Below are 27,500 nucleotides of genomic sequence, written 5' to 3'. Positions count from 1 at the left end.
CTGGAAGCTCTAAAAAATATGACCTTCAGAGGAAAGGCACAGTGTCCAGGCCCTAAGTATGAAAGCTTGGCACACTACTGATCAAGCAGTAGGTGTGCCACTGGGCTTCTGTATTAGGATCAGTTAGTGTTGGTTTGCCCAGAGGAAAGAAAGGATGATGATCAGCATTTTAGAAGTAAAAGGTAGAAAACTATTACTAGTAAGAAAAGAGCCAAGTAGGTAAAATGTATCTTTTAACTATTAGCTGCCTCATTTAGAATATTATGTATGAGATTATTGTTTATTTTAATATTTTGTATTTTTATGAAAATTGCATATAAGAAGTTTTCATTTCTAGGAAAAAAAAAGATAATTTGTACACTACAGAATGGCAAGACAGTTCTGGGCAATAACCACATTTTTTTTCCACATTACTTCTCACTTTTTATTAGTCTGTATCTTGCAAATGACTCCCATGTCACACTGTACTGCAGCTTATCATGTCCCCCTGCAGATGACTTCCCCGTAGTGCTGCCGCCACCTAAAGTGAGCTTGACAAAGGAGGAACTGGACAGGCATGGCATCAGCAGGGAGCCTGTCATCCTGACCCGTATCACCATCACTTACGCTGACCCAGGATCTGCCTTCCTCTCCAAGTTCCGCAACAACATCAAGCAATATGACATTGTTGCCTTCACACCCACCACTGACAGTGCACTCAAGCAGGTAAAAGACTCCTACAGGCCCCAAGGAAAGGCTAATACTATGGTTCTTTTTTATTCATCCTCACTCATATTTTGTTTACTTCACAGATGCTCATACTGAATCTTTCACTCATACTTGATTGATTTGATTATTTTACAGTCACTGCTAGTATTAGGAAAAGGATAATGTAGCAGATGGCTCCTCCTCAACCACCCATCCTATGAGAAGAGCATCATTGATATAGGTGGTGACATAAATTATAATGACAGTAATGGTGATGATGCCTTTCTTTCCCTCTGTAGACGGTGAGCCAAACACTGGTGGATGTGGACATCATTGCTCTAGGGCCAGAGGAGCGTGGAACAAGGTTTGCCAGGAAGCTGCTGCGACTTGCAGTGGAGAGGAACATATATTTTGAAGTAAGTGGCTGACATGACATGCTGACTTTCCTTGCTCTTTTTTTCTCTCCTCCTAGGTAGATTTAGAGTTTAACCCTTAGAATGCTGGTCGTTTTGAATCTTGACTGTAAAGAGAACTGACAGGGAATATATGAAAAGCTAAAAATGGAGTAAGGCAGTGCAAGAAGAGATGTAGAAGATGAGTAAAAGGTATTGCAGAAAGGCCTTGTTAGGAGCAGACAGAATGCATGCATGTGGTGTGATGAGCTACTGTAAGATAGATGGCAAAGGGAAAAGGAAAGACAGTCAATGAATGAATGAGGATTACTTAGGATTAGATAGAATGAGAGGAAGAAGAGATACCAGGAGATTTGTTGGTCTAATAAGGGTGCATGTCACACTCCTGATGACCTCCAGTTCACTTTATATCTTATGTCTCCCTGCAAGGTTGGAGTGGCTTGAAAGTTTGATTTTTTTTTTTATTGTAGTCAATAACCTGTTTCCTGATGTGCATCCTTACAAGTCAAACTGTAAACTACTGTTTCTAAATTACATGTGAGAGGATAGGACAAGTCTACCTCTCCCTCCAGTAAAATGCCATCACTAAGAACATATGAACACAATGGTTGGTATAATAAGCTGTCAGCCCTATATGTGGCAGTCCCTGTATGAAACTTGCCTACCTATTTCCACTAGTTGTCCTTATTCATAAATTCATTGATTCTTCTTTTAAAATTCCCTAATGACTTGGCACTTACAACCTGCTGATTAATGAGTCTATTCCATTCCATCTACCACTCTATTTCATAGCCAATTCCTTCCTATCGCCTATTTTCAAATCTATCAACCTTAAACACATTATTTCTCATCTGATTACTGACCATGAGAATTTCGCTTATCACCCTTATTATATACCCTATATTACTTGAAGACCTATTATATACCCTATATTACTTGAAGACCTCTATCATATCCTCTGTTAACCTTGTTGATAACTTGATCATTCTACCCTGATTACTGACCCTGAGGATTTTGCTTGTACCACTCAACACACACAAAAGACCATCTTGTTCAGCACCTTGATCTCTTTCAGCTGAGCTATGGGCCGTGCATCACTAACTCCACCAGACGCCAGCAAACCATCACCTTGGCACACATACTGCACCACAGCTTCAGGTCAGCAAACATCATCATCACCAGCCAGGCAAGGGCTCCTAGTCACCTGCGCCAGCCCTATGATGTTATGAATCTAGGAAGGTTTTTCGGTTTGACAGAAGCAGGTGCCAAAGCAGCGCTGGTGAGCATGGGGCACAATGTGGTGTACTGTGCAGCGATGCGTCGGCAGGGTGTGGCAAGGTGTGCTGCTCAGGTGACCCTTCTGAAGAATGCTGATGGGCAGGAAGATGACTCAATAGTCAAGTATGAAGGGCTGGATGATGCAAGAAAGTACTTGAAGACTCGTAATGCCTAAAGTTTGTTTTGAAGGAGCAGGAAGAGGAAGAATGGCAAGATAACCTACTGATCAAGTATAATGGGTTGGATGATGTAAGGAAGTACTTGAAGACTTATAATGGCTAAGGATTTTATTTTGAAGGGCACTAGAATGCCTAACATTTTTTTTTTTTTAATGTTCATGTACTTTTAACTTTTGTACCTTTTTACTTTTTTTCTTTACACTTTTTTTTTACCTTCTTCATGCTCCAGAGAGGACAAATGATAAGTATCACTAGAACTCTTGAGTATAATTTGCTCATCATTGCACATTTAGGGGTAGGGTAAAGTACTTTTTTTTTTTTTTTTTTATTTTTTGTTTTATTTATTTATTTTTATTTATTTTTCATTTATTTTTTTACTTATTTATTTATTTATTATTATTTATTTTTATTTATTTATTTGATTATTTATTTTTATTTTTTTCATTTATTTATTTATTTTATTTATTTTATTTTATTTATTGATTTACTTTTTTTTTTTTTTGTGTGTGTGTGTGTGTGTGTGTGTGTGTGTGTGTGTGTGTGTGTGTGTGTGTGTGTGTATGATTGGAAGTAGTACTTCATGTACTCCAAGTAAAGTGGCTGTGACATATTGTCTGACTTTTTTTTTTTTTCTTCAATTAATAAACAAATATGAACAAAGAATGGTATGCCTTATTGAGAGTTCATGTACATATTAGTATTTCGTGTGCTTGATCACCTGCAGGTGTGATCTGGCCTGGTGACTGCCATTTGTACGGTATAGTTTCTAATTTATATACAGGCTTCCAGAGCAGTATTGTGAGAAAACAGCTTCTCTTGTTTTGTTTATAGTCATATTATTATTGTTCATGTCATTTAACCAGGCTATTTTCAGATGCCATTTGTACGGTATAGTTTCTAATTTATATACAGGCTTCCAGAGCAGTATTGTGAGAAAACAGCTTCTCTTGTTTTGTTTCTAGTCATATTATTATTGTTCATGTAATTTAACCAGGCTATTTTAAGATTAGATTCATTATATATAATTTACCAAGATTCTTATAAAACTTATCACTTTTGCAAGGTTTTAAAGACTGAGTGTAATGGCACAGAGAAAGTATTATGCATCTGAACTTATGAAAATGTTTTCCTTAGACAAACTCTGTGCTATACCACCTTAGGGCAAGAGAGGGACTGAGCAAAGACTACCTCTGTGGTGTACAGCAAACACCCAATAACCTAGCACTTAAAAAATTGCCAATGCCTGAGGTGCAAGACTGTCCATATCTCCATTTCCTTGAAGATCGAACCTGGGATCTCTTAGCTGTGAGGTGAGTGTGATGACTGTCACACTGGAAGTTGCTACTACCTCAAGCAATATGTTTAAATGAAATGGTAATATTATGTAATATTATATTCTTTTTGTATAGTAGCAATATCATATGCTTCCCTTCTAATTTTAGATAATCTTTCTTTTTTTCTGTCTCATTGAATGTAGATGTCAAAGAGTAAAGAGAAAGTTTTCATGACTTGCACAGTGGTGTTTAATAGACTCTAATTTTGGATAATCTTTTGGCTCTACTCTTGGGGACTGGTGCCTTCAGTATTTTTTTCTGCCTCTTTGTACCTGAGCCTCTCTTATATTAAAATGATGAAATCAAAGGTTTATATGCCAGTGATTCACAAACGGCACTGTATCACCAAAGGTGCACTGCTTTCTTTTTCTAGATAGGTATGTGTAGTTATGTTTGTGCTATTTATAGTAAGGCTCCTCTGTAAAATATCGTAAGAAAATAAGAGAAGCTGCAAGAAGCTGTGAGGTCTATGTGTGGCAGTCCCTCTGTGAAACACAACTACCTACTTCCACTTTTAATAAGGTCCAAGGTCCAGCAATGTACTTAGTATGTTTATATATATATATATATATATATATATATATATATATATATATATATATATATATATATATATATATATATATATATATATATATATATATATATATATATATATATATATATATATATATATATATATATATAATATATATATATATATATATAATATATATATATATATATATATATATATATATATAATATATATATATATATATATATATATATATATATATATATATATATATATATATATATATATATATATATATATATATATATATATATATTATGTAATTTTTATTTTCCAATTCCTTGTTGTATGATGTGCTGGACAGTAAAATAAAATACTATAATTATTATGGCAGGATTAGTTAGATTTTTTTAGTTTTAGAATATTTAGTCTATAAGCATATAATTCTGAAGTTTTTTTTTATTCTCTATTGTCAAATATGCCTGATGACAAAATAATCATATTAAAGCAGGATTATTGATTTTTTTTTTTTTTTTTTTCAGTTGTAAAGGACTGGAAATACAAGGCATATCCAACATTGCATACCGTTCTCATCCACTCTTTGCCCAGCAGAACCTTAGCCTGGGTGCCAGTGCTGTGGACTTCAGAATGAACTTTATCAACTCTCAAGCAGCAAACCAGTTTTACCAAGCATTTCCAAGTTGGTCTTAAGCTGTAGTTGTAAGGAAATTTGGTATTGAGTCAGGATAACTTATGGACATTTTAGTTAATTGGTTCTGAAATAAGAGTACTGCAGTAGACTCAGTATTCAGGTTGTTAATGCCGAGTCAATAGGGAGCTTTAAAAGATTACACTCATTTTTGAATGAGGAAAATAGATAGAAATAGGTAGGCATGTTTCACATTGGGACTGCCAATTTGGTTTTTGCAACTTCCCTTATTTTCTTGTTTTTTTTAGTGATATCTCAGTTTCTCATTAGCTGTACAGTTTTCTTAGCAAGTTACACAACCTTCACTCTGTTCAATGTGTTGCATATTAATTTGTCTTCAAGGATAGGTAAATTAAAATCCCATGAAACAATGTACACGATATATATTTAATTTCATCATACTGAAAACAAATGGTAAAGCTTTCTCCAATAGTTTATTATAAAGCCGCTAATAGTCTTATGGATTACTAGCCAATGGTATCATGTTAAAACAACCCTAGAGTAATAAAAGTTAAAAATGCATATGATCACAATTAGTTTTGAACCATACAACATGAAATAATTTCTTACTTGCTCTAGGGCAATTTTTTTTCTTTTTTGATATTCCTAAATTACATAAGTGACATTCAGGTCAGTAGAAAACAATGTGTATACAAGAAAAATTCAAATGTCATTGGTAAATAGCAATATTATGAAGCACTGAATTGCATCATCATTCACCACTTAACATAGTAGTTTGCAATGATAGTATGTAGATGTAGTATGCAGTAAAACAAGGCAGTGGTACATAGAGGGGCCATATAAATGCAGTTCTCGTATCAGGAAACATTCATTCATAGTAAAGAGTTTCTGCTCTCTCTCTCTCTCTCTCTCTCTCTCTCTCTCTCTCTCTCTCTCTCTCTCTCTCTCTCACAAGACTCATCCTTTGCCTCATCAGAAAAATATATATGTAACAGTGATGATGAATACACCAACTGCATATTATTATTAATTAACTACATAGAGAACAAGGTTGATATATATATATACATTAGCCCTTGTTTTTTTCTCTAGGGGACTTTTTTTTCCTTTTTATAAATTTTTTTTTGAGGCAAGATTTTTTGACAGCAGAGCAAAAAATCAGATATACACTTATGTACTTAGCACACAACATCATCACATCACATCAAACTGCAGCAGGCATTACCAAGACGCAACACTGAAATATTTTAAACAAGATGAGAAAAACAAACACATCTGCAATGAATGAATGAATGGCTAATCCCCTGTTATGCTTTCTTTCTCCCTCCCTTGTCAGCCAAGAGATAGATCCCCAACTCACTTCTCTTAGTCTTGTCTTGTAAGGTCACACAGTTTTCAAGAAGATGAGTAGTAGGGAAATAGTGTTCTTCTGGGGAAGTGCATATAAAGTGTGCAAGGATACAGTACCACTCACAAATAGGGAAAAAGTGCCAATGTAATAGCCACTCATCTTTGCTTTACTTTAGTCAGGCCTGGGCTTGGACTGAAATGTCCCTCATAACATGTCAATCCAATGTCCCAGGCAAAAATTATTGATGGATCCCTCCCTTCAGTAAAACAAGGTGCTGGAGGAATTATCTATTGATGGTGTTTATATGGATCTTGTGTCTTAGCTGGGCTTGCTTTTGTTCTGGTTAGAGTAGGTAACAGCCAGATGACTTTTCAAATATGTTATAAGCCAAAGTTATTGAGATGTAAACCCCCCCCCTCTCCATGAATCAAGGTGGCAGGGAATTAACTTGTAGATGTTTTAAGTGGATCAATCAATATTACATCCATGCCAGATCCTTCCCTGTACTGGCACACTACCAAAATATCATAAGTCAGTCTGCACTTCTTCACTTTAAAGAATTCTTCCATAACTCTTAGTTGTTTTCATAAAGCATCTTGTGCGCAGCAGAATCTTAAAGGTAATATATAAACTATTTGCTACTAAAGGTACAAAAGACTTCTCAGTAATGCAAATAAATGGCATAAGATTTCATCCGGTTAGACCTCATACAAACTTTTTGTCTTTCACGCCTATTTTACAAATGTTATGAAAACGTACAGTGGGATGGAAACTGGAAAGTCTCTCTCTCTCTCTCGCTCGCTCTCTCGATATGAAGGTGATAATGATGTTTTTAGGTTTTTATTGACACATATCTAGTAGTAAGGATTTCACAATTTTGTGCAAAAAAATAGACTAGGATAACTTTGGAAATGGTACTTTTTCATTTATCATCTAGTGTAGTAGTGTTCTGCATCATGATGAGAGACTAAGAAATAAAAAAATAAAGTTTACAACAGTTATGCCAACATCATATTCCTCCCATTGCTCTCGACAAAGAGTCAGCCAACCAACCTGGTGCCTTGCTTTAGCCAACTGAATACCCAAACACACACATATGCGCGTGCACACATATACACACATGCATTTACCTCTGAATATAATGAACAACAGCTCCAAAATAATGATTGGTTAGTGTTTTAGAGTTGTCGTCTCAAATATGTTTCCTCACCAAGTCAGTCAGTCACCCCCAACCAACCTTCTCTGCTAAATACACAAACAAGCCTTCTTCATCATCATATTGGTGTGCAAAGAAACATTTCACAAGTGGCACCAGCCTTTTTTTTTTTTTTAAACATTTTTCCCACCCTTTGATTTTCATTCTACTGAGAGGACATGCACAAGTAAGCATCTGATGAACATGGTCTGCAGTAACTAGAGAAATATAGATAGAGCCTTCCTTACACAGGTAACCAACAAATTATGCTTGAATCACTTACTACTTACAGCAGTAGCCATGTGCATCATCTCCAAGGCAGTTCCCATCCCTGATGGCAAATATGTAAGTACACTACAAGTCTAGGAATGATCAGTCAGTCAGTCTGCAGCACGTCCTGACAGTAGAACAAAAACCACGTGATCACCTGAGAGGATGAAGGCATAACATCCCTAATAGACCTTCCTATTCAAATAAAAAGGAGAGACATCACACACAGCCTTATAAGAGACAGCATGGCCTGGACTTCTTGTTAATCTTAGTGTTGATGGGTGACTTCCGGTTAATCTGCCGTACCAGGTCATAGAAGATCTCGTTCACATTTATTTTGGCCTTAGCCGATGACTCGAGGAAGGCGCAGTTGAAGTTCTTGGCCAGGTTCACTCCTTGGTCCTTCCCCACGACACGTTCATCCTCCAGATCACACTTGTTGCCGACCAGGATCATGGGGACATCTTCAGTGTCCTGGAAATAAGGTAAGGTATAAGTAAATGTTTCTTCCATATATGTATGTCGAGGTATTGGTTAGTAATATATTATTAAGCTGATTTATTAGTATATAGAAAGGTGCTTGATAGTACTCACTGAGCTGATCTGCCAGTGTATATTAGATACATAACAAAACCTAATTGGTGCCCAATACAAGTTATTTCATATACTTTTACTCATGATTTTTGCATTTTTTGATGTCTCAAGAATCAATCCCTCAACCTACATCCAGTACTACTACACTTATGATGTCTACTGGTGGTGGTGATGGACCATGAAAGAAAGGTAAGTGACATGAATAGATATTTATCAGTTCAGAAGAAAAACAAAAATAAATTAACTTTAGCCAAACAGTCTTGAGGGAGGATGCAAAATATATAAACATCACATTTTTGTGTTGATTATAACAGGAAGGAATTCTCAATTTTTTTTTAAGTGAACATAGTGTCACAGGAACAGTAAGCTGTGACTCCAAACATGAGAAACATAAGTAGGTAAAAATAAGTTCAAATGAAACTCTTTGCCTCCACGGGTTGGTTGACAAATGCTCATCACTCAGCAGTGTAAAGTGTCTCACACAGTCTGGAGTTAGCCTGCATGGTAGTTTGAGCATTCAGGTGTAATGCTTTCTCTATGTGAATAACAAGCCTTGTAAATCTGTGCGTCTTTCTTTCTTCTTTACAAGACAGAAGGAAACAACCATGAAAAACCAGTGCCAAGAACTCTCTCCTGTTGCAACCATCATCAACATGAATTTTTCAGACACTAAAATTAACAACACTGCAAGATAAACTCTTGTTGAGCTGGCCTCCATGATAAAACACTATTTTCCCAGGACCTTGAGCTTTGAGACAACAGAACCCACCTTCAAAAGTGGGTTAGATGAGATTTAAGGTCCATTTTGCTACTGAACATATCTGCGCATCACCTCGACCACTTCAAATGCACTGCAGTGCAAATTGTTACTTTCACGGAAGTGTTTGTGATTCTGCTTGTGCATTATCAATGGAAGAAACACTCAAACTCAGTTGTGGCCAGTGAAAATAATTATGTGGGCAAAAGAAGCTTTTCAAGGATACAGGGCTTAAATTCCTTGGTACATTATAGGGATTTAAGTATTAAGAAAGGATTCTGTTCCCTTGCTTTCCTCTTGTCTCTTGCAAAATGCTATGATCTTCCATTGTCCTGAGTGCTACACTGTAGTACAAGCCTTGTAAGTCCCTGTGTGTCTTTCTTAAGTACAATTAAAAATGTGGCCCAAATGCATTGACACGCTGTGGGATTTACAATACAAAGCAGGGCTTCAGCTATCTCACTTTCTTCCCATATCTAGCAAAATGCAATGCTCTACCAGACAGAGTATTATATATACAACTGTACGATGCAATATTTAAGTTTTCTCGTTTTGCACATCAACAATGACCTAGTCAAAGTCAAATTAAGAAATAAACAGGCCAGCTCCAGACAGGCAACATAAGGCTAAATTTATTGAGAAAGAAGAAGAAAAAAGGAAAAAAAAAAAAAAAAAAAAAAAAAAATGCTTTCAAGTCCACCTCACTGTGAGCTGATGATCACCTGGAGACAAGGACCTTCACACTTGAGTATATTCTCACCAACTTGAGATAAAGAAATATTTGTGGCTATCTCTGTTTTGTTGTAAAGCAGTCATTCATCTGTTGACCAAAATAAGGTAAAAACCTGCTAAGGTTTTTTTTGTGCAATCACTACCATAATTTTGTAATGCTTTGATTGCACTACCATAACTTTGTAATGCTTTGATTGAAGAACTGAAGTCACTTTTACATTAGCCAAATTAAAGCAGTAAATTCATATTTTGTTGTCACTGATCACTAAAGCTTTCTTCCATTCAAACTCCAATCATGCTCCCTTTAATTGTGTAAGAAACACCACCAAATAAAAAAAATAAAAAACTAATGAATGTACATTTTCATTTTGGAACTAAATTCATATTGTAGTATCAGTACATCAGCTTAAGATGTGCAATAATTGTTCAATTTTATCATCAAGAACACAATCTCTAATGCATTGCTCCCTTCTGATCAAGATGATAATGGCAGAGAAGAGTTCAATCAGCTGAATCACTTTCTCTATGCACATAATTAGCTTTACAGTCCTTTCTCCTTTACAAGAGAGAAACAAAAAGACAAGAGGCAATAAGACTGGTATGCATGAGAACCCATACTCCTGATGCAGCTATCATCAATTTGAATGGAGTTTTCTGAGACAATGCTTTAAAACTTACTGTAAGGTGAGAAACCTCTTACTCCTTGATTTTTTTATGCTGATGAATTAATTTGGTAATGTTTGGTGACTAAAAACAACCTGGCATTCTGAACCAATAAGTCTTTAAAGGCTGAAGGATGATTAATGTTCTCTGTTATGTTTTAGAGCTACATGAGAGGGTGTGATGCCGCCAGCCAGCCAGCCACCAGCCACATCTTGTTCCGTAAGAATGTGGGCCTGTGGCAGCACAAACAACATCAGTTGTAACAATAACAGTTGATGGGGGTCTGACGGCCAATGAATGCACCATGCTCTCAAACAATTTAGGGGACAACACATCAATGAGTGGCATTACTGTTCCTCTGTGTTGGATATTATTGCACAGTTATCATATCCCAAACATTAACACTGAATTTGTCACATCAGTGGAGGAGGGATAGGTACATAGGGTCCATAAGGGAAATAATACTGATCTGAGGGACATTTGCAGACTAGATAGAGACTACCATAGTGTGTACGTATATCCAGGGAGACTGTGGAACAACAAGTGAATGACTGATACAAACTACAAAAATACAGGATGCTTAATTTATGACAAAAGATGTAGCAGCTTGCCTCACCCACTCATGGTGGCTGGCAACCTGCTACATGCATGCTTTTTGATTTTTGTTTCAAAGATGACCACAATATTTACTGCATCACAGAGCCAAGTTTAACATTAAAAGGTCTCATGCCTGTTTGAGTGACTTTCTTCCCTCTCTCTCATGAGTGATGCAACAACAGGGAACAAGTAAAGGAACAGGGAGGGAGGGACAAGGGAGCAGGACATTATAAATATGGTGGGGTGGGGGAAGAAACCAGTTGCTGCAGAGGGTGAGAGTCAGGGAGTTACTCTTGGTGGCATTAGAGTAGAAATAGCATAGAAATGAGCAGTTTTACTAGTAGCCTGTTTACTGGAAACGGAGTTGATAGTTTCAAGATCCCATCAGAGTTTGTAAACGGAGCACAGATTGGCTGGTAGAATAGAATTCTGTGAATTCTTTACTGTTTTTACTGTTCTTGCAAAGACCATTTGGCAACATTCCATAAAATACTAAGAGGTAATAATAATTGCAACAAGCAACACTCAAACCTATCATTAAAAGAAATAAAGGACTGATAAAGAAAAGAGATCAGTGAATGCATGGCTGATTTTGCCGTCATGTGTAAGAGTCTGACAGCACTGCCATCAACCGCCATCACACTGGCACACACTACCTCTTTACCTCTTTAGAACGTATTTACAGTTAAACTATTTACCAGTGAAGAAATAATAATGTCACAAAATTCTGGGGAGGTAGTGTGCCAACTTTGTGGATGTAATGGCAGTGGTTCCCTTACATGAACTCTTACGTACTTGACAGCAACATTGACAATATATTCATTGATATGGTTTCTCCTTTCACCTTTATTTCTTAGTACTGGCTTGAAAGTCATGATTATTATTGTCCCTTAGCACTTACAAAATGATTGTAATGTTCTAATTGCAAAATCAATGTAAATACAAAACAAGAAATCACAGTTGTAAATAACCTGATCCATTCAGTGTTCAGCTCACTCACATCTTGCTTAGTTCAGCTTCCATTAAACAGTCTGTGGAAGATGTAGTATGAGTAATAGTACTACAGTGTCCACAAGGAAGGTTGTCATTGTAACAGCTCTTTTGGCAGCTAGAAAACGCAAGCTCTGACACCACAACTCTTGGTTTTACACACAGTCTAGCAGGCTTCTAGAATGTGTGGGACAGTTGGCAGAAAAACTCATCTTCCTACCAGTGGGCTCTGAGGAGTTGTGCAAGGACTTTAGAATAATTTTCCTTTCAGAATGCTAAGATGGCCTTCACTTGTTGATCTCATGAGGAAGAGGTGTAGTTTTGGCCTGGAAGGCAGAAAATGTGTCTTATAAATGAAATTAAGACAGGACAAGCTGTGAGGATGTAACTTCCCTCACAGCTCACCCTGGCCTTACAATTTAATTTTCTGCCTCCCAGACCAAAATATGCATCTTTTCTCTCATTAGATAGGCAATTAAAGCTGATCTAGATATCCTAAAAGGAAAAATACTGCAGTATAAAGTCTAAGGGGAAAATGTCATAGGAAAAAGATGACCATCTTCCTTGCATGATGCACTGGTAGGAAGCTGCTGCTTTCTGCCAACCCTGTCATATTTATAGAAGCCTGGGGTGATGCTGAAAGTAAAATCAAGTTGTGGGGATGACACTTTGTTTTCTTTTGATAGCTGTGCCAGCAACCCTTCTTCCAGAGACTATAGATCTGGAAGTACAGTAATGGTAATAATAGTAGTTGACAGTGGTGGTGGTGGTAAGGTAAATAAATAAGTGGACACCAGAGAATAATAAGGTTTTGACAATTCCTCTCCTTACTTTGTGCCACCCTGCCTCAAGTGGGGAAAGGCATTGGAAAAAAATGGAATACCTAATTGACGCTTCATGTTTTCCTGGATGTCATCATTACTAATATGTCCAATGTTTTATTTCCACTGTATATGATAACTTACTACTATTCAATAAAGTATGAGATTCCTTATTGCTAATAAAGTATGAGATAATAAAGTTAGTTCTCACTTAAGACGTAAACACAGATGATTCCTTACAAAACTAGAATAGAAAATTAATCTCCTACATCATAATATACTGGTCACTAGTTAACTTTCACTTCCAATGCTCATTATTTCTGTCAGATGTACAAGGATAGGTAGAATGACAAGCCTGGTACAGTTTTCAGTAGATGGGACACCACTGTAGTGACTTTTAAAGGTTGCACATGAACTAAAGTAGAGGTACAGAAGTGGAGAGTATGACCATAACCTTGACCACTTTTGTAAAACTGTTTTGTCTAGTATGAAAATTGAGAAAAAGAGCCAAGACATGGCAAGTTTATACATTGTACACATGTACTCATGAGAGTAACATACACACTATGCAAATTAGTGTGCCTACAAGATGTTGGTTACACCAGCCTTGGTGATGCCCATGACCAACTAAAGTGTGCACTAACTTCCATATCATGCAGGCACAGTAGAACAGAATAAAATAAAATGTACATTAAAATGGCACAGAATCCATCTAAACTTAGTAGTATAATACCTTCTATATCTTCAAAACTATGTAAGGATTTATCTCCACTACATAAAAATTATGATGACCTAAATGGCAGGACAAATCTTGTACTACAAAAGATCAGTGTTATGAGCATTAGGTTTGACGATGAAAGCTTGCAAAGCATACATAATAAAAACCCATGCTTACATATCCTCAGCCAGGAACTTCCTTGCATCCAATATTAATTTAGATATACTAATCATGACCAAGCTAACAACTCCAAGGGATTTGTAAGATGCAGAGTGACTACAGTAACCTGTCTCTATTGGATTGATATGTAGTGTTTGAAATGTATTCAGACTGTTTGGTGGTGTAGAGACAAAGAAGGAGAGGGAGAGAAAACAAGAGAAAGAGAGCTGTCAAGCAGGCAGATTAAAAACAATGCCACATAAACTAATTAAAAATATACAGTTATAATAATTTCAAGCAAAGAGCAGCTAAAGGCTTCCTGATAAAATATGCACACAAAAGCCAAGCCATCCTTTTATCTTGAATAGTGCAGACACAAAATATGACAGTGTACCACATCCCTTGAGAATCTTACCAGGCTTGTCAAATTTCTCAAGATACTTTTACAGCTAACTATAACTCTTATGAGATCCAATTGTGCTTAGAGCCTGTATAATAATGCTTTCTAGGTTGTATTCTGAGCTTGTGTATTATAGGAACTATGAAGACTTGCTATCATTATTAAGAGTGTAGATGAGTGTATGGTGCTTTGTCTGGGCTATCCCATGTGGGACTGCCAGCCTGGTATATAGATGGATAATTATTTGCTCTGGTCTATCTGTTGCTTGTCTCTATGTGTAAATGAAAATGAGGTACTGAAAATGCACAAGCTCAGAACCTACTCTGTTCTTATAAACAATAAAGCTCTTTTATGAGAATAGCTTCCTATATAAATCCTGTAATAGTAAATCAAAGACATGTTACAAAATGCAGCCACAACCTGTGCTCTATTCTAAGTCTACCAGGGTGTTGTGATCTGAGGACACAGGTTGTGGTTACGAGTCACTTCAAGTTTTAGATGTTGCTACTACCTTAAGAAAAGAAAATATTCTAGAATAATAAGAAGCTGGTTATTTAACTTTGGGAAAAACCCAAAGCCAGTCTTCAGGACTCATTATCATCTAAAAATAGTAGCTAAGAAATTCTGTAATTAGGAAGAGCTTAAAATAAATAAATAAATAAATAAATAAATAAATAAATAAATAAATAAATAAATATATATATATATATATATATATATATATATATATATATATATATATATATATATATATATATATATATATATATATATATATGACCCAGTCCTCAAAACAATGTGTGCAGCAACCATGCACATCAAAAGTTTATCAGCCATGTTATGCTCACTTCATAAGTACACCTGAGGCAGACTGTCCACCATAGTCATGCTAAGCTGTTTCCCCTATATGGTTTACCTCTCTGTGTTGCTCAGCCCTGTTGCATAATAAGAGTTTTCACCACCAGATATAAAAAGATGCTAACAGTTATGTTCAAACCAATAAACAATTAAATTAGACCTAGGCTACATATATTAAAGGAAGAAGCATCTATCTTTTTTACCACTGAATAAAAGAATCAGATGCAATAAGTGAATAAAATGTAACAAAAAGTCAAACCCAAGATATACATGTTTAAAAGTATCTGCTTCTTCATAAATGACATGAATGAAATGGGAGTTTATGTGCAATAAGTGACAGTATCTATCATGCAGCTAGGTATCAGAATGTCAATAAAAAGAAAAAAGAATACATTTTTTAAAAATTAGCCTTCTTAGAAAACTTGTTAGGTAAGCCATTTTTCTAGTCCCAAAATCATTCTCATGTCCACTGGTGAAAAATCAACCAAGTATTGTGTAACAAGGTTGGGCTACTACTTACTATAACAGCATATCAGCAAGCTCAATACTAGGTGTGGGGAAGACAGTGCACCTCACATTGCTATCTAAAGAGCAACTTTGTGCATGTTCTCCAATCAGAAGAACTGACAACTATTCTTTTCAAATTATTTTGAGCCAGCTTGTTCCACATGCAGCACGCCTAAATTGACAAATGCTGCCTTTGCCACATCTACGCTACACATGTCTTGATGCAAGCACAGCTCTACTACAGAAATAAGGCTCAACCTCACCGAGCTACAATCACAAAAGAATGGCTGAAGCAACTAGGCTGATGTCCCACAGCCTGCCCCCAGGAGACCACTCAACATTAGGAAAGGGCATGAAAGGTAAGGTGGTACTGAACGGAGTGTAATATGGAACCCATGAAGGGAAAACACCATGCACCTAATCACTGGTCTAAGAAGGCACAAGAAATGCCATGATGCCATGAAAACAATGTGAAACGTCACAATAAACACCATGAAAAGATAACATGTCAGTGTAGCAGAGGTGATGAGACGTGTGCACGGTACAAAAGATGCACTGATGGATTAGTGATACAGATCAGATAGGAGGATGGCAAGACTGCTGGCCTTTCACCTCTGCTGCATTACAGGGTTGAAAATTTAGTCCATAACAGTTCTCACACCATGTATATCAAGGTTACACAGTTAGGGAGGGAGGACAACTCTACTGAGGATTCCTTTTCCTCCCTTTTTTTTCCCCTAGCCGAGAGAACTGTGCCAACAAACCAGAAATGGGTAGGTTGTAAAATGAATTTCCAGCATTTTGATCTACTAAATTTAGTCTCCATGTATATTTAAGTTACATAGTACTCACAGTTCATGTAGAGTTGGGGACTTTGTCTTTTTTTGGAGCCAAGAAAACCAAGTGTGCTAAGAAACTACAAGCTGGAAGATCATAATCTGAATTTCAAGTATTTTAACCTACATTTACTGTCTCCATGCAAACACAGCATTAAATCTTGAAGTTTTGTATCACTTGAAAATCATGACAGTTGGAGATGACACTAGAGTAAGGTATCACCATGATGTGTGTAGGCAGGGTGGTATATTGAACTGAAACCTTGGATGAATACTGAAAGGGTCACCAATGGGGCTTAAATCTTGTCATGCAGCTGGTGATGGAATTAAGGGAAGATCAACAGGTCACAAGTCGAATATTTTGCACTCTGTGTTTACAGTTTTACCACAATCAGGATTCCTCTGATCCACTGAAAATCAATCCGGTAACTGTCACATTTTGTAAGAAGCCTGTCAATAGATGCTAAACACAGAGGGAGAGGGTGGAAATATTACTTAACTTCTGACCATGACTGTACTCCTAACATGGCATATCTCCATGCTACAAAGGACACAAAGAGTGCTCTGAACAGGGAGAAGGTAGCTGTAGTAGTCTGAATAATGTGTATCAGGAAGAAAGGGTAAATAAATATCCTGCCATAGGCTTGAGGCTTCTAAGGAAGCAGCTGGGCACTGTTATTCAGCACCATGCATCATTTCTTCATTCAGTGTTTCAGATAAATCTTGGAAAATTATAATTTTGGTAAATGAAGACCAATTTTTCCCAAGTCTGTCACACAATTACACTTAATTGTGTGACAGACTTCAATGTTAATAATTTGACCTAATAAAAGAACAAGCTGGCTCTCCACGTTTGACACGCTACAAAGCATCAATCAGATGACATCACGTCATTCTATAATAAGACAAAGGAGGAAGATTCTAACAGAAAAAAAAAAAAAAAAAAAAACCTAACAGGGTAAAGAGAGAGAGAGAGAGAGAGAGAGAGAGAGAGAGAGAGAGAGAGAGAGAGAGAGAGAGAGAGAGAGAGAGAGAGAGAGAGAGAGAGAGAGAGAGAGAGAGAGAGAGAGAGAGAGTCACACACAATATAAAACTAAATAAAACTTTCAGCTCCTATGTCCTCAACTAACTTAACTCCTTTTATCAGAAACCTTTAATCTTTAACTTTGTACAACTAAGTCAGTGCAAGTCATATAATTCAGACAAGTGCTGGACTTTACTACACCCTCGTGCACCTAAATCATGTCTGCCTATCTTGGCCACAAACCCTCTACAGAAGGTCTCTACAAAATAGCATTATTGCAGTCCTTCAATGGCGACTGTGACGATACTAAAAGAATAAGAAGAGGCGAGTCTGAACAAATTATGATAACAATGATGCAAATCACTTTTAACATTTTTATGCAAATCAATAAAATATAGCCAGATAGCCTTTATTGATATTACACTGCAATTCAATGGGTTAGTGTTCCCTTAATTGGCACGACAAAAAATATGTATTTACTGGAGAACTGTACCTGTGAAAATAACAAATCATCACTTATACAGAAACCCATACAGAAAAATAATTAATTATCACTTGTACAGAAACCCTTACAAGATAACACTAGATAACCTAATCTACTGATGACATTATACTTAGTTTGTGTCCCTTTAATTAAAGTACAGCAATTGTGTATACATCTCCCATTACATGTATACACCTCCTCTCAATACCTACCTTGACTCTGAGGATCTGTTCGCGGAGGTCCTGGAGGTCGTTGAAAGTGCTCTGTGCCGTGATGCTGTACACCAGGACAAACCCTTGGCCATTCTTCATGTAGAGATCCCGCATGGCAGTGAATTGTTCCTGTAGAGAAGTGATGACTTTAAGTGATAGGTAGAAATGTACAAAGTTTTGACTTTCCTTACTTTTTAAGAGGGAATATGATGCTAGTGAGTAACAGGGCAAGGAAGAATTGATGGATGGAAATGAAAACTTATTTTACTCTCTTCTTCAATATCTTTTTTCTGCAGAGAGGCAGCAAAAGTGAGTTGTAAGGGAAAGCAAGTGATGGGTGGAACTGTGTGACAGTTTGATTTTATTATTTTTCCAGTGGGAGTGCAAAGTTAAAGGAATTTGTTTTTCTACCATATTTTTTTATGCAAAGTTAATAAGATAAAAAATGTATAAATAAAAAAAATATAATAATAAAAATAATAAGTCATAATACTGATCTAAATATATTTCTATATACCAAACTGAAATCCCCCTAAAAGAAGCACAGCAAAAAAAAATAAGTCCCTTCTGTCACCAGAATAAAAACATAGACTGGTTTCTGGTTCCCTTCCTCAGTTTCCACCAAAGAAATTTGACAAGACACAGAAAACACACCATGTCCCATCTAGCTCCAGGAATAAAAACAGCAGATTGGCTTCCTTGTCCTATCACTCCACCCACTTCAGCCACCTTTTACAATGTGCCTGTCCTACTTTCTCAGCAGCAGTGGGCAGAGCCGGTCCCTTTTGGAGTGTGCCATGGCATACTTACAAGATATTTTCATGAGGTGGTTGCACAACACATGAAGATAAAGGAGCCGGAAGGAAGCCAGCTCGTCATGTTAAGAAAATTATATGAATTAGGTCAAATCCTGAAGTGGCTACAATATACCATCATGTATTCATTTCTTATTCATCACAGTGGGTTTAAAATATGTGATTTTTAATTTATTTCAATCATGAGATGAAGAATAGTTCACATTTTCATGTGATAAGTTCACAAAATAAAGCAGTTGAAAGCATTATTTATGCACTGAAGATGTGCAGATGCACTTGCTGAGTAGATACTTGAGAGAATATAAATGTGCAAATAATAGTCAATAAATGGTAACAATAAAAAAATCACTTGGTATGGGAAAAATTTTGGACATCAGTTGCAGATGAAGTCTTGACATGGTAGTTTTAGCATTGTAGCAGTATGAGAAACTGTGAGCTGTGTTAATAAACTTATCAGTCTATTCCAATCCCACATATGCATGAGTCCAGCTGCCTGACACCTGTATTTCCAGGCAGCCCCAAGCCACAGATTGCAAAAGATTCTTTGGCACAGTAAGGTCAATCCAAGGCTGGATATTGGGTTTTAGTTTTCCATCTTCCAACCACACTGAGAAATGTCAAGTTCTGAAGGACTCAACTGATTAACTGCACTCCATAAGAGAAATGATAATCATGTAGACTTCATTATGTTTTTTCTGATGGCTCACAGGATCTTATAGTTAAATGTGCCAATTGCGAGGGCCAAAGAGACGATTCATTGGATTCTTATGGGGTTCTTTATTCCAACTGATGATGCAGAATCCTTGCCAAACCATTACAAGAATCATGTAAACATCTTTGAACACTAAAAGTAGCTGAGATAAGACTTGAAATGTTTAGGAACATGAAATATGCTTGAAGAGTCCTGACAGTTGCACATCTCCCTCTCTTCTGAGAAACAATAAGCAGGAAGGAAAGCATGTTTCAATGTCCAAAACTTGACTGTCATTTACCTTGATTTTGCTTTTCAATATTTTTTGTAACACAGAAGACATTGAAGATTTACAGGAACCTGCTGCTCGCTTGGCTTTGAAGTCTGCTGAAGTCTGCATAGACATCAACTTCATTTCATACCATTTTTCATAAATAAGTGTCATCTTGAAGACCTGCTTGCTTAGGTATCATTTCTAAATCCAATCCATATGGAAATAATTTCATGTGGTGAAAACCAAGAAGCCTCCATCAAGTGAAAAACAGCCATGTTACAGATTTGACCTAATTCAACATTCTTATCATTCATGTAGTGCTGGCACCTTCCAGATTTTTAAATTAGCTCTAGAGTACAAAAAATAAAAAATAAATAAAAAACAAAATAAACAAATAAATAAATAAATAAATATAATAGTGCACAACATAACACCCTTTACATGATGCACACAATGACAGCATTGCAGCAACATCACTGAGTGAAAAATGACATAAATGACCGATAAATAATAAACAGCAATGCTTCACGTACTGTTCCAGCCGTGTCGAGGATCTCCAGCATGCACTGTGATCCATCTACCTCCACCTGTTTCCGGTACGAGTCCTCAATGGTGGGGTCATACTTCTCCACAAAGATGCCCTGCACAAACTGAACTGTGAGGGCTGATTTACCAACACCTCCCGACCCCAGCACTACAATCTTGTATTCGCGCATCCTCGACACTGAAACAAACATAGCAAGGTTAGTTATGAAGAGAAAAATTAGGTTACTTATAATTGTCCTTTTTACTTTTATGTGGTTTATAGACATGTCCATAATATATAATAAAGTATCCCTACACCTTAATGAGTTCTATTACTACCACCACTTCTTAAATTGAGAGCATAAGGGAAGGTACAAGAAGCAAGTACTCTCTATTTTAATTTTGTCTAGCATTCCTTCATGCACATTTTTTCTCTTAGTCATGTATGTAATACAATACCCCATGTTAAAGAATGCTACTGTACTACATACTACTCCTATTACTAAAACCAAAGGGAAGCCACAAGTACAAGTAGCTAGTATGCCAAAACATCGGTCCCCAAGACTTACTTGTTTCCATCTTACATAATACTACACTTTACAATGGAGCCAAGTCAAGCAGTCTTCACTTTGATGATGTGAAATAAGTACTGTCATTTACAGTGGAGACAGACACACATCATTATACACAGCAGAAATTCTAGTCTACTTGTAAATAAAGTTGCATTTTTAAATTTCCTATTTGTATGAAAACATCCAGGTGGAAAATTCCATTGATACACACATTTCCTGAAAGCATTGTGCGCCTGTGTGTGTTTTGCTTTTTGTTTTATTTCTTAAGTTTAAAGTTTACATGTTTCAAATAATTTCAATTTATACTTTTTTCCTTGCATGTGATTCTGCGGCCAACAGAACTATTTATCCATCTATTCAAGCAGCACATGGCAAGACTCAACCATTCTCACTATTTACCTGTCTCCTCCATCACTGCCCCACGTACCAGCACAAGCCACTGTATCCAGGGCGACACAAGGAACAGGAGAGAACATTGGGTGTGGCTATTTTTATAACTTACATTTTTTTTTATTTATTGAATGAGAGATTGTGATAACTGGCTTATGATATCTGATAAACACAGTTTTTGGAGGATTAGTAGTTATATACTCTCTTTATATCTCTATCTCACACATATGCAGGTACAGTAATAAGGAGTTACTGTACAATACTGTATAAAACTCCAAGACACACAAACTGCTAGACAGCAAAAACTAAATTATTTTAAATTTTATGCTCTTACTTAAATTCTTGTTCCTCTCAATATGAGAGAGAGAGAGAGAGAGAGAGAGAGAGAGAGAGAGAGAGAGAGAGAGAGAGAGAGAGAGAGAGAGAGAGAGAGAGAGAGAGAGAGAGAGAGAGAGAGAGAGAGAGAGAGAGAGAGAGAGAGAGAGAATCTACTCATTTAACTTCAAAGCTTACAAGTCAAAACTGACAGATGATGCAATAGCAAAACAAGATCAAGATTACCAATGAGTTGCAGAAACACACCCTGAATAACTGAGGCTTTCGCAACAAGGATTTGCTGCGAGACAAGCAAACAAACACCAGAACTGGAACTGGTGAATATTAACACTATTATTACACCTTTATGGAAACATTAAGGAAAGTAGGAAGACCCAAAACAAGGAGGAAACACTACATAGTGGCAGACACAAGGGAGAAGGGTTGGATTAGGTACTGGACATAGAAGTTCACAAAGAGAAGGATGAGCCGAGACAAGATGGAAAGATAGCAGGGCAGCAGACATAAAGGAGTTAGATTAAGGATAGAGACAGGTGGAGGCAACTCAACAAACAGCAATTACGTACAAGGATGAGATGATAAAGTTGATGAAAATTAAAGTAAATGAGAGAGAGAGAGTGAGAGAGAGAGAGAGAGAGAGAGAGAGAGAGAGAGAGAGAGAGAGAGAGAGAGAGAGAGAGAGAGAGAGAGAGAGAGAGAGAGAGAGAGAGAGAGAGAGAGAGAGAGAGAGAGAGAGACATCACCACAAAGGTTAGACAAATAAATGTTAATACAAAATAGCATAAACTCAAAAGCCATCGAATGCAGTATAAAAAAAAAAAAAAGACAAACTAAGTGACGATAATGATGAAGAATGAACAAGAACAACAATAGGGACCTAACTTCCATCTAAAATTACAATTACACAACATGGGACAGACTCAAAAGCTATTCAATAATGGGAAACAAAAAGAAAATGATGATAATGATAACCAAAGAAAGACAAGAATAACAGCAGCCAACTTCAGCCACATTATAGAAAAAAAATATCACAGAAAAAACAAACAAAATAAATAAAAGCACACAAGCAGAAACAGTTAAAACCAAAGAAAAATAAAAAAAATTACAAAAATATGTGAACATAAACTTACTGATCTGTACTCTTTCTCTCTGTCTCTGTGCAACACACCTTCCACCACTGTCACCACCACTGTCAGAACCACTCCCGAACCAAGCCAGCATACTCACCACCGCATCTCTAATCCCTGTTGCCTGAAGACTGTCATGCTTAGCTCTTTCTTTGACCCAAACACACACACACACACACACACACAAAATGTCCTTCACCTCAGTGTGCTACAAAAATATCATTCTAGATAGTTGACTATGTGTTAGAGAGAGAGAGAGAGAGAGAGAGAGAGAGAGAGAGAGAGAGAGAGAGAGAGAGAGAGAGAGAGAGAGAGAGAGAGAGAGAGAGAGAGAGAGAGAGAGAGAGAGAGAGAGAGAGAGAGAGAGAGAGAGAGAGAGAGAGTCTGCATGTTTCCTGGCCACAAAATTAAGAAAAATATGTAACAATGCAAATGAATGAAAAATATTAAATACTATATTTCTGACCATAACTGCATATCAATAACATTGTCAATTTCTTGACATTTAAGACATGAGGCAATAAGCTAACATTTAACACTATAGTCTCCATCCTACCTCAGCCTCTCCTAGCAAGATCTGACAATGTCCCTATAAACTCAAAGCCCAAATGCTTCATCAACAAGTTTATTATTCCACACTAACTATACTTGATCCTAAAAACTTAAATATAATTGACAAGTGAGCCGTATTATTCCACACTATACTTTACTAAGTAGGATATGGTACACCCACATAGGCCACAACACAGGATATGTCAAGCCCAGTCTAAGGACAAGCTTAGATAAGATAGCCCACAGTCTTTCTCTCCTGCTACTCTAGACAACCCACACCATCTATCCTGCTACTATAGACAACCCACACCATCTCTCTCCTACTCCTACTCACACTGCCAGAAGTTATAGGTAATTTTACAAAACCTGGAGGAAGACAGAAGACCTGTAGGTGTGTGTGGAGGGCATGAGAAGGATGAAAACCTAGGCAGTTTGTCAATGGCAGGGAAACATAAGTTAGACATGGAGAATTATGGCATTTAATGAAATAACTAAAATAACTATGGATATATGTGCACACCTGTGCTATGCCTAAGCTGCAGGTGTTTTGGTAAAACTTTCACTGTTTTAGACATATTAAAAGCTTTTTATGGAGTTTGGCACAAAGCTCTGATTTCCTAACTACCCTCCTATAAGTTCTATCCTTCTCACTTTAACTTCATCTCAAATTTTCTTCCTGACCATTCTATTGCTACTGTAGTATATGGTCACTGCTGTTCTCCTGAATCTATTAACAGTGGTGTTCCTCAGGGTTCCGTCCTGTCATCCACTCTTTTCCTATTATTCATCAATGACCTAAATCAAACTCCTTGTTCCATCCACTCCTACCCTGCACTTTTTCACGTCTTTTTATAGACATCCAACCCTTCAAGAATTAAATAGCTCATGTTGGGAAGCCACCAAACACCCAACTTCTGCTCTCTCTAAAATTTCTGATTGGGGCAGAGCAAATTTAGTATTAGCCTCAAAAACTCAATTCCTCCATCTCTCAATTTGACACAACCTTCCAGACAACTATCCCCTCTTTTTTAACAAGGCTCAACTGTTCCACTTTCTACGTTGAACATCATCAGTCTGTCCTTTACTTATAACCTAAACTGGAAAATTCACATCTCATCTCTAACTAAAACAGTTTCTATGAAGTTCAACACTGAGTCGTCTCTGCCAGTTTCTCTCAACCCTCTCTCCCCCACTCCCCCCTGCCTTCTTCACATGTAAGGAGGGTTCCACTAATACTGCTATTATTGACAGGGTGGAATCAAAAGCATTTGTACAAGTGTGTGCTACTTTGTCTGAGCCATCCTGCAGTGGATTGCAAGCAGCGTACAGAGATAGATGACTAGACTCCCACACCATTCCAGCAAGACACTCAGACAGACCGGACACTTGAGACCAACATATGTTAACTAGACACCCCAAAAAGCTTAATAGCATGTGCTCGGTCAGAAAACCATGCCTGTTACAGACATACCAACAAACATACACACAGGAATAAGTGACCATGTTATTCTGGTTATATATATGTACAAGAAGCCATTCGATAATAAAAAAAAAAAAAAAGTGGAAATACAATAGTAATAATACATAAATAACAAGAATACAATCTGGGACTGGCATTTCAGTGGGATTTTTTTTATTGGATTTTTGTTGCCCTTCTTGTGTCCCTCCTACATAAAAAAAAAATAAAAAATAAATAAATATAAAAAATGACATTTCAAGACTGATTTGAGAACACAAGGGAAGATACAAAGAGTGATCAGGCCTACACATGACAGTCCCTATAAGAAACATGCCTACCTATTTCCACCAAGAAGAAAAGAAAACGAGGAAAGCTGCAAGAAGCCATCAGGCATACGCATGTAAGTTTCAACCAATGGTCACTAAACTATAATAAAAAGTATATATGTATATAAAAAATATGCAAAGACAAGATTAAAGAAAGATAATATTGATTGTTTGGCCTAAAACATCAGGATTAAATACTATTAACATCCTCAAAATTTTTTTAGGGGTGTTTTAAACTTCATTAATATAACTGTGGGTTTAAAATGGGATTTGTTTCATCCTGCCATGTCTGTTTTATTGGCAGATGTGGTGGTGGCACTGTGTTAGTATGGTAGGAGGCAGATTTACAACTTCCTTATAAGGGAAATGTGGCAAAAAGAAGTGGTGAGAGGCAAAAATGTGGGTGGTGGTGATAGTTTTAAAAATCCAAATTAAGCAAACATTATATAAATAAATAAATGGAATAAATTAATAAAAACAATGATCTTGATTATATTAAATAAAACACGAAAACACAAAATTTAAAAAATTGCCAAATATGGAAAAATATAAGTAATGAAACACTTGGGGCGTTTCCCTTTTAATTTACTTCCTCCCAATCTTTCTTTCTCTTGCTTTATCCTCCCAAACAAAGCCACGCCCACCCAACATTGAAATAGAAAAAAAAATAAATAAATAATCATAAATAGAAATACACTTGGGCGTCTCCCTCTCTCTCTCTCTCCCTTCCATTCTCTACCCTCACTTTACTCTCTCAATGACCAACAACTCCTCACCTTTAAAGCACTGAAACCCAAACTCAATCCCACTACACTGCAAACCTTAAAAGGACCCTAAAACTCCGAAAACCACAAAAAATAGAAGCAATACCCACCCCCAAAGTTGACTCAACCACCAAAACAACACCTTATTTCTCACCTAATTAGATCCCTAGGTGTGAATTCCCCAGGTGCGCGTGTGCCTCACCTTTGTCTGATTTGGTGGAGACCGGGGAAAGAAAATGGTCGGGCCTGAGCCGCGAGATATGGGGGAAAATACACGGATTGTTTTGGCTAATGGCTTCCCTTCCTCCAGGGCTCCGGGCGGTGAACTGACGCGATGGTTCTTTCTCAAGGTGGTACCTCTGTTTGTGTTCGTGTGTGGGGAAGTTAATAAATGGTGGGTTGGTGTGACTTGGATTGTGAGTAATTTTATGGGTGTTTTTTTGTAGGTGTGAGGTTTTGGTTCGTGTATTTTCGCCTCTCTCTCTCTCTCTCTCTCTCTCTCTCTCTCTCTCTCTCTCTCTCTCTCTCTCTCTCTCTCTCTCTCTCTCTCTCTCTCTCTTAATTTTAGATTTTAGATAACCCTTTTGACTACACTTTTTTTGGGGAACTGGTACTTTTTTCCGCCTCTCTTTTACAGTCTTTTGTAGCCCTTGGCTAGAGAGCCCTCTAACATGAAAAAAAAAATAATAATAATAATAAATAGATAAATAAAAAATAAATTAATTAATTAATAAAAGGTTAGACGGATCTAACATAAAACACTATGGCTTCTGTTGATGTCAGGTAGACAGGCAGACATTGGTTAAATACATAGACGTGACGATAGTAGATTGAGTAGAATATTTCATTTTCTTAGGGCCTTAGTCATTTCCTCTCCTTGACACATTAGTGAAGTTTGTTCATACGTAATAAAAGTTTTACGAAAAGTATGTGGTCACCGTATGTATTAGAAAATTTCCCTGAAACTCTCTCTCTCTCTCTCTCTCTCTCTCTCTCTCTCTCTCTCTCTCTCTCTCTCTCTCTCTCTCTCTCTCTCTATGATTAACTCTTGCATTAGTATGGTGGACGGAATAGTGATGACAAGTGAAAAGACAGAAGCAGGCAGACACTTGCAGAGTTTACTAATGAAAGAGGGATGAAAGCGTGGACTGGTTAACTCCTGCATTAATGAAGTGAACAATAGTAATTGAAAGAAGATAGAAACAGACAAAGCTGCAGAAAGTTAAAGGGAATGGAAGAGTGAAGGTACTGGTTAACTCTGGCATTAGAGAGATGGACAGGGCAGAGCTTACCGGTGAAAGGGATGAAGGAGTGTAGGTACTAGTTAACTCTGGGATTAGTGAGGTGGACATGACAGAGTTTATCAGAGATGACGAGGTGGAGGTGAGGTGGTCAGGACAAAGTTTACCAGTGAAAGAAATGA

At 37.0% G+C, this 27,500-nt stretch overlaps 2 protein-coding genes across 24 annotated transcripts in view; one reads left to right on the top strand and one right to left on the bottom strand.

Moving 5' to 3' along the window:
• Nucleotides 1-6,006, top strand: part of LOC135111027 (ribonuclease P protein subunit p30-like) — a 55,015-nt gene extending 49,009 nt beyond the window's left edge. For 6 of the 18 annotated variants that reach the window (XM_064023911.1, XM_064023906.1, XM_064023912.1 and 3 more), the window contains exons 3-7: nt 494-705; nt 987-1,103; nt 2,176-2,286; nt 3,692-3,867; nt 4,951-6,006. In XM_064023911.1, coding sequence (XP_063879981.1) covers nt 494-705; nt 987-1,103; nt 2,176-2,286; nt 3,692-3,867; nt 4,951-5,119 — 785 coding nt within the window. In that variant the 3' untranslated portion in view covers nt 5,120-6,006. Of the gene's footprint in view, nt 1-493; nt 706-986; nt 1,104-2,175; nt 2,891-3,691; nt 3,932-4,950 lie in introns of those variants that run through there. The other 12 variants (XR_010273532.1, XR_010273531.1, XR_010273533.1 and 9 more) reach the window with 12 other exon arrangements.
• The window catches only part of LOC135111028 (ras-related protein Rap-1b), a 43,757-nt gene continuing 21,739 nt past the window's right edge, over nt 5,483-27,500 (bottom strand). For 4 of the 6 annotated variants that reach the window (XM_064023923.1, XM_064023926.1, XM_064023925.1 and 1 more), the window contains 3 exons: nt 20,560-20,750; nt 18,247-18,375; nt 5,483-8,368 (listed from right to left, as the gene is read on the bottom strand). In XM_064023923.1, the coding sequence (XP_063879993.1) occupies nt 8,126-8,368; nt 18,247-18,375; nt 20,560-20,742 (555 nt within the window). In that variant the 5' untranslated portion in view covers nt 20,743-20,750 and the 3' untranslated portion in view covers nt 5,483-8,125. Of the gene's footprint in view, nt 8,369-18,246; nt 18,376-20,559; nt 20,751-26,231; nt 26,437-27,500 lie in introns of those variants that run through there. The other 2 variants (XM_064023922.1, XM_064023924.1) reach the window with 2 other exon arrangements.

Source organism: Scylla paramamosain, chromosome 21 (genome assembly GCF_035594125.1).
Source record: "Scylla paramamosain isolate STU-SP2022 chromosome 21, ASM3559412v1, whole genome shotgun sequence".
NCBI classification, from domain to species: domain Eukaryota; kingdom Metazoa; phylum Arthropoda; class Malacostraca; order Decapoda; family Portunidae; genus Scylla; species Scylla paramamosain.
The sequence above is the reverse complement of the archived record's forward strand: the minus strand, read 5'-3'. Positions and strand labels throughout refer to the sequence as shown.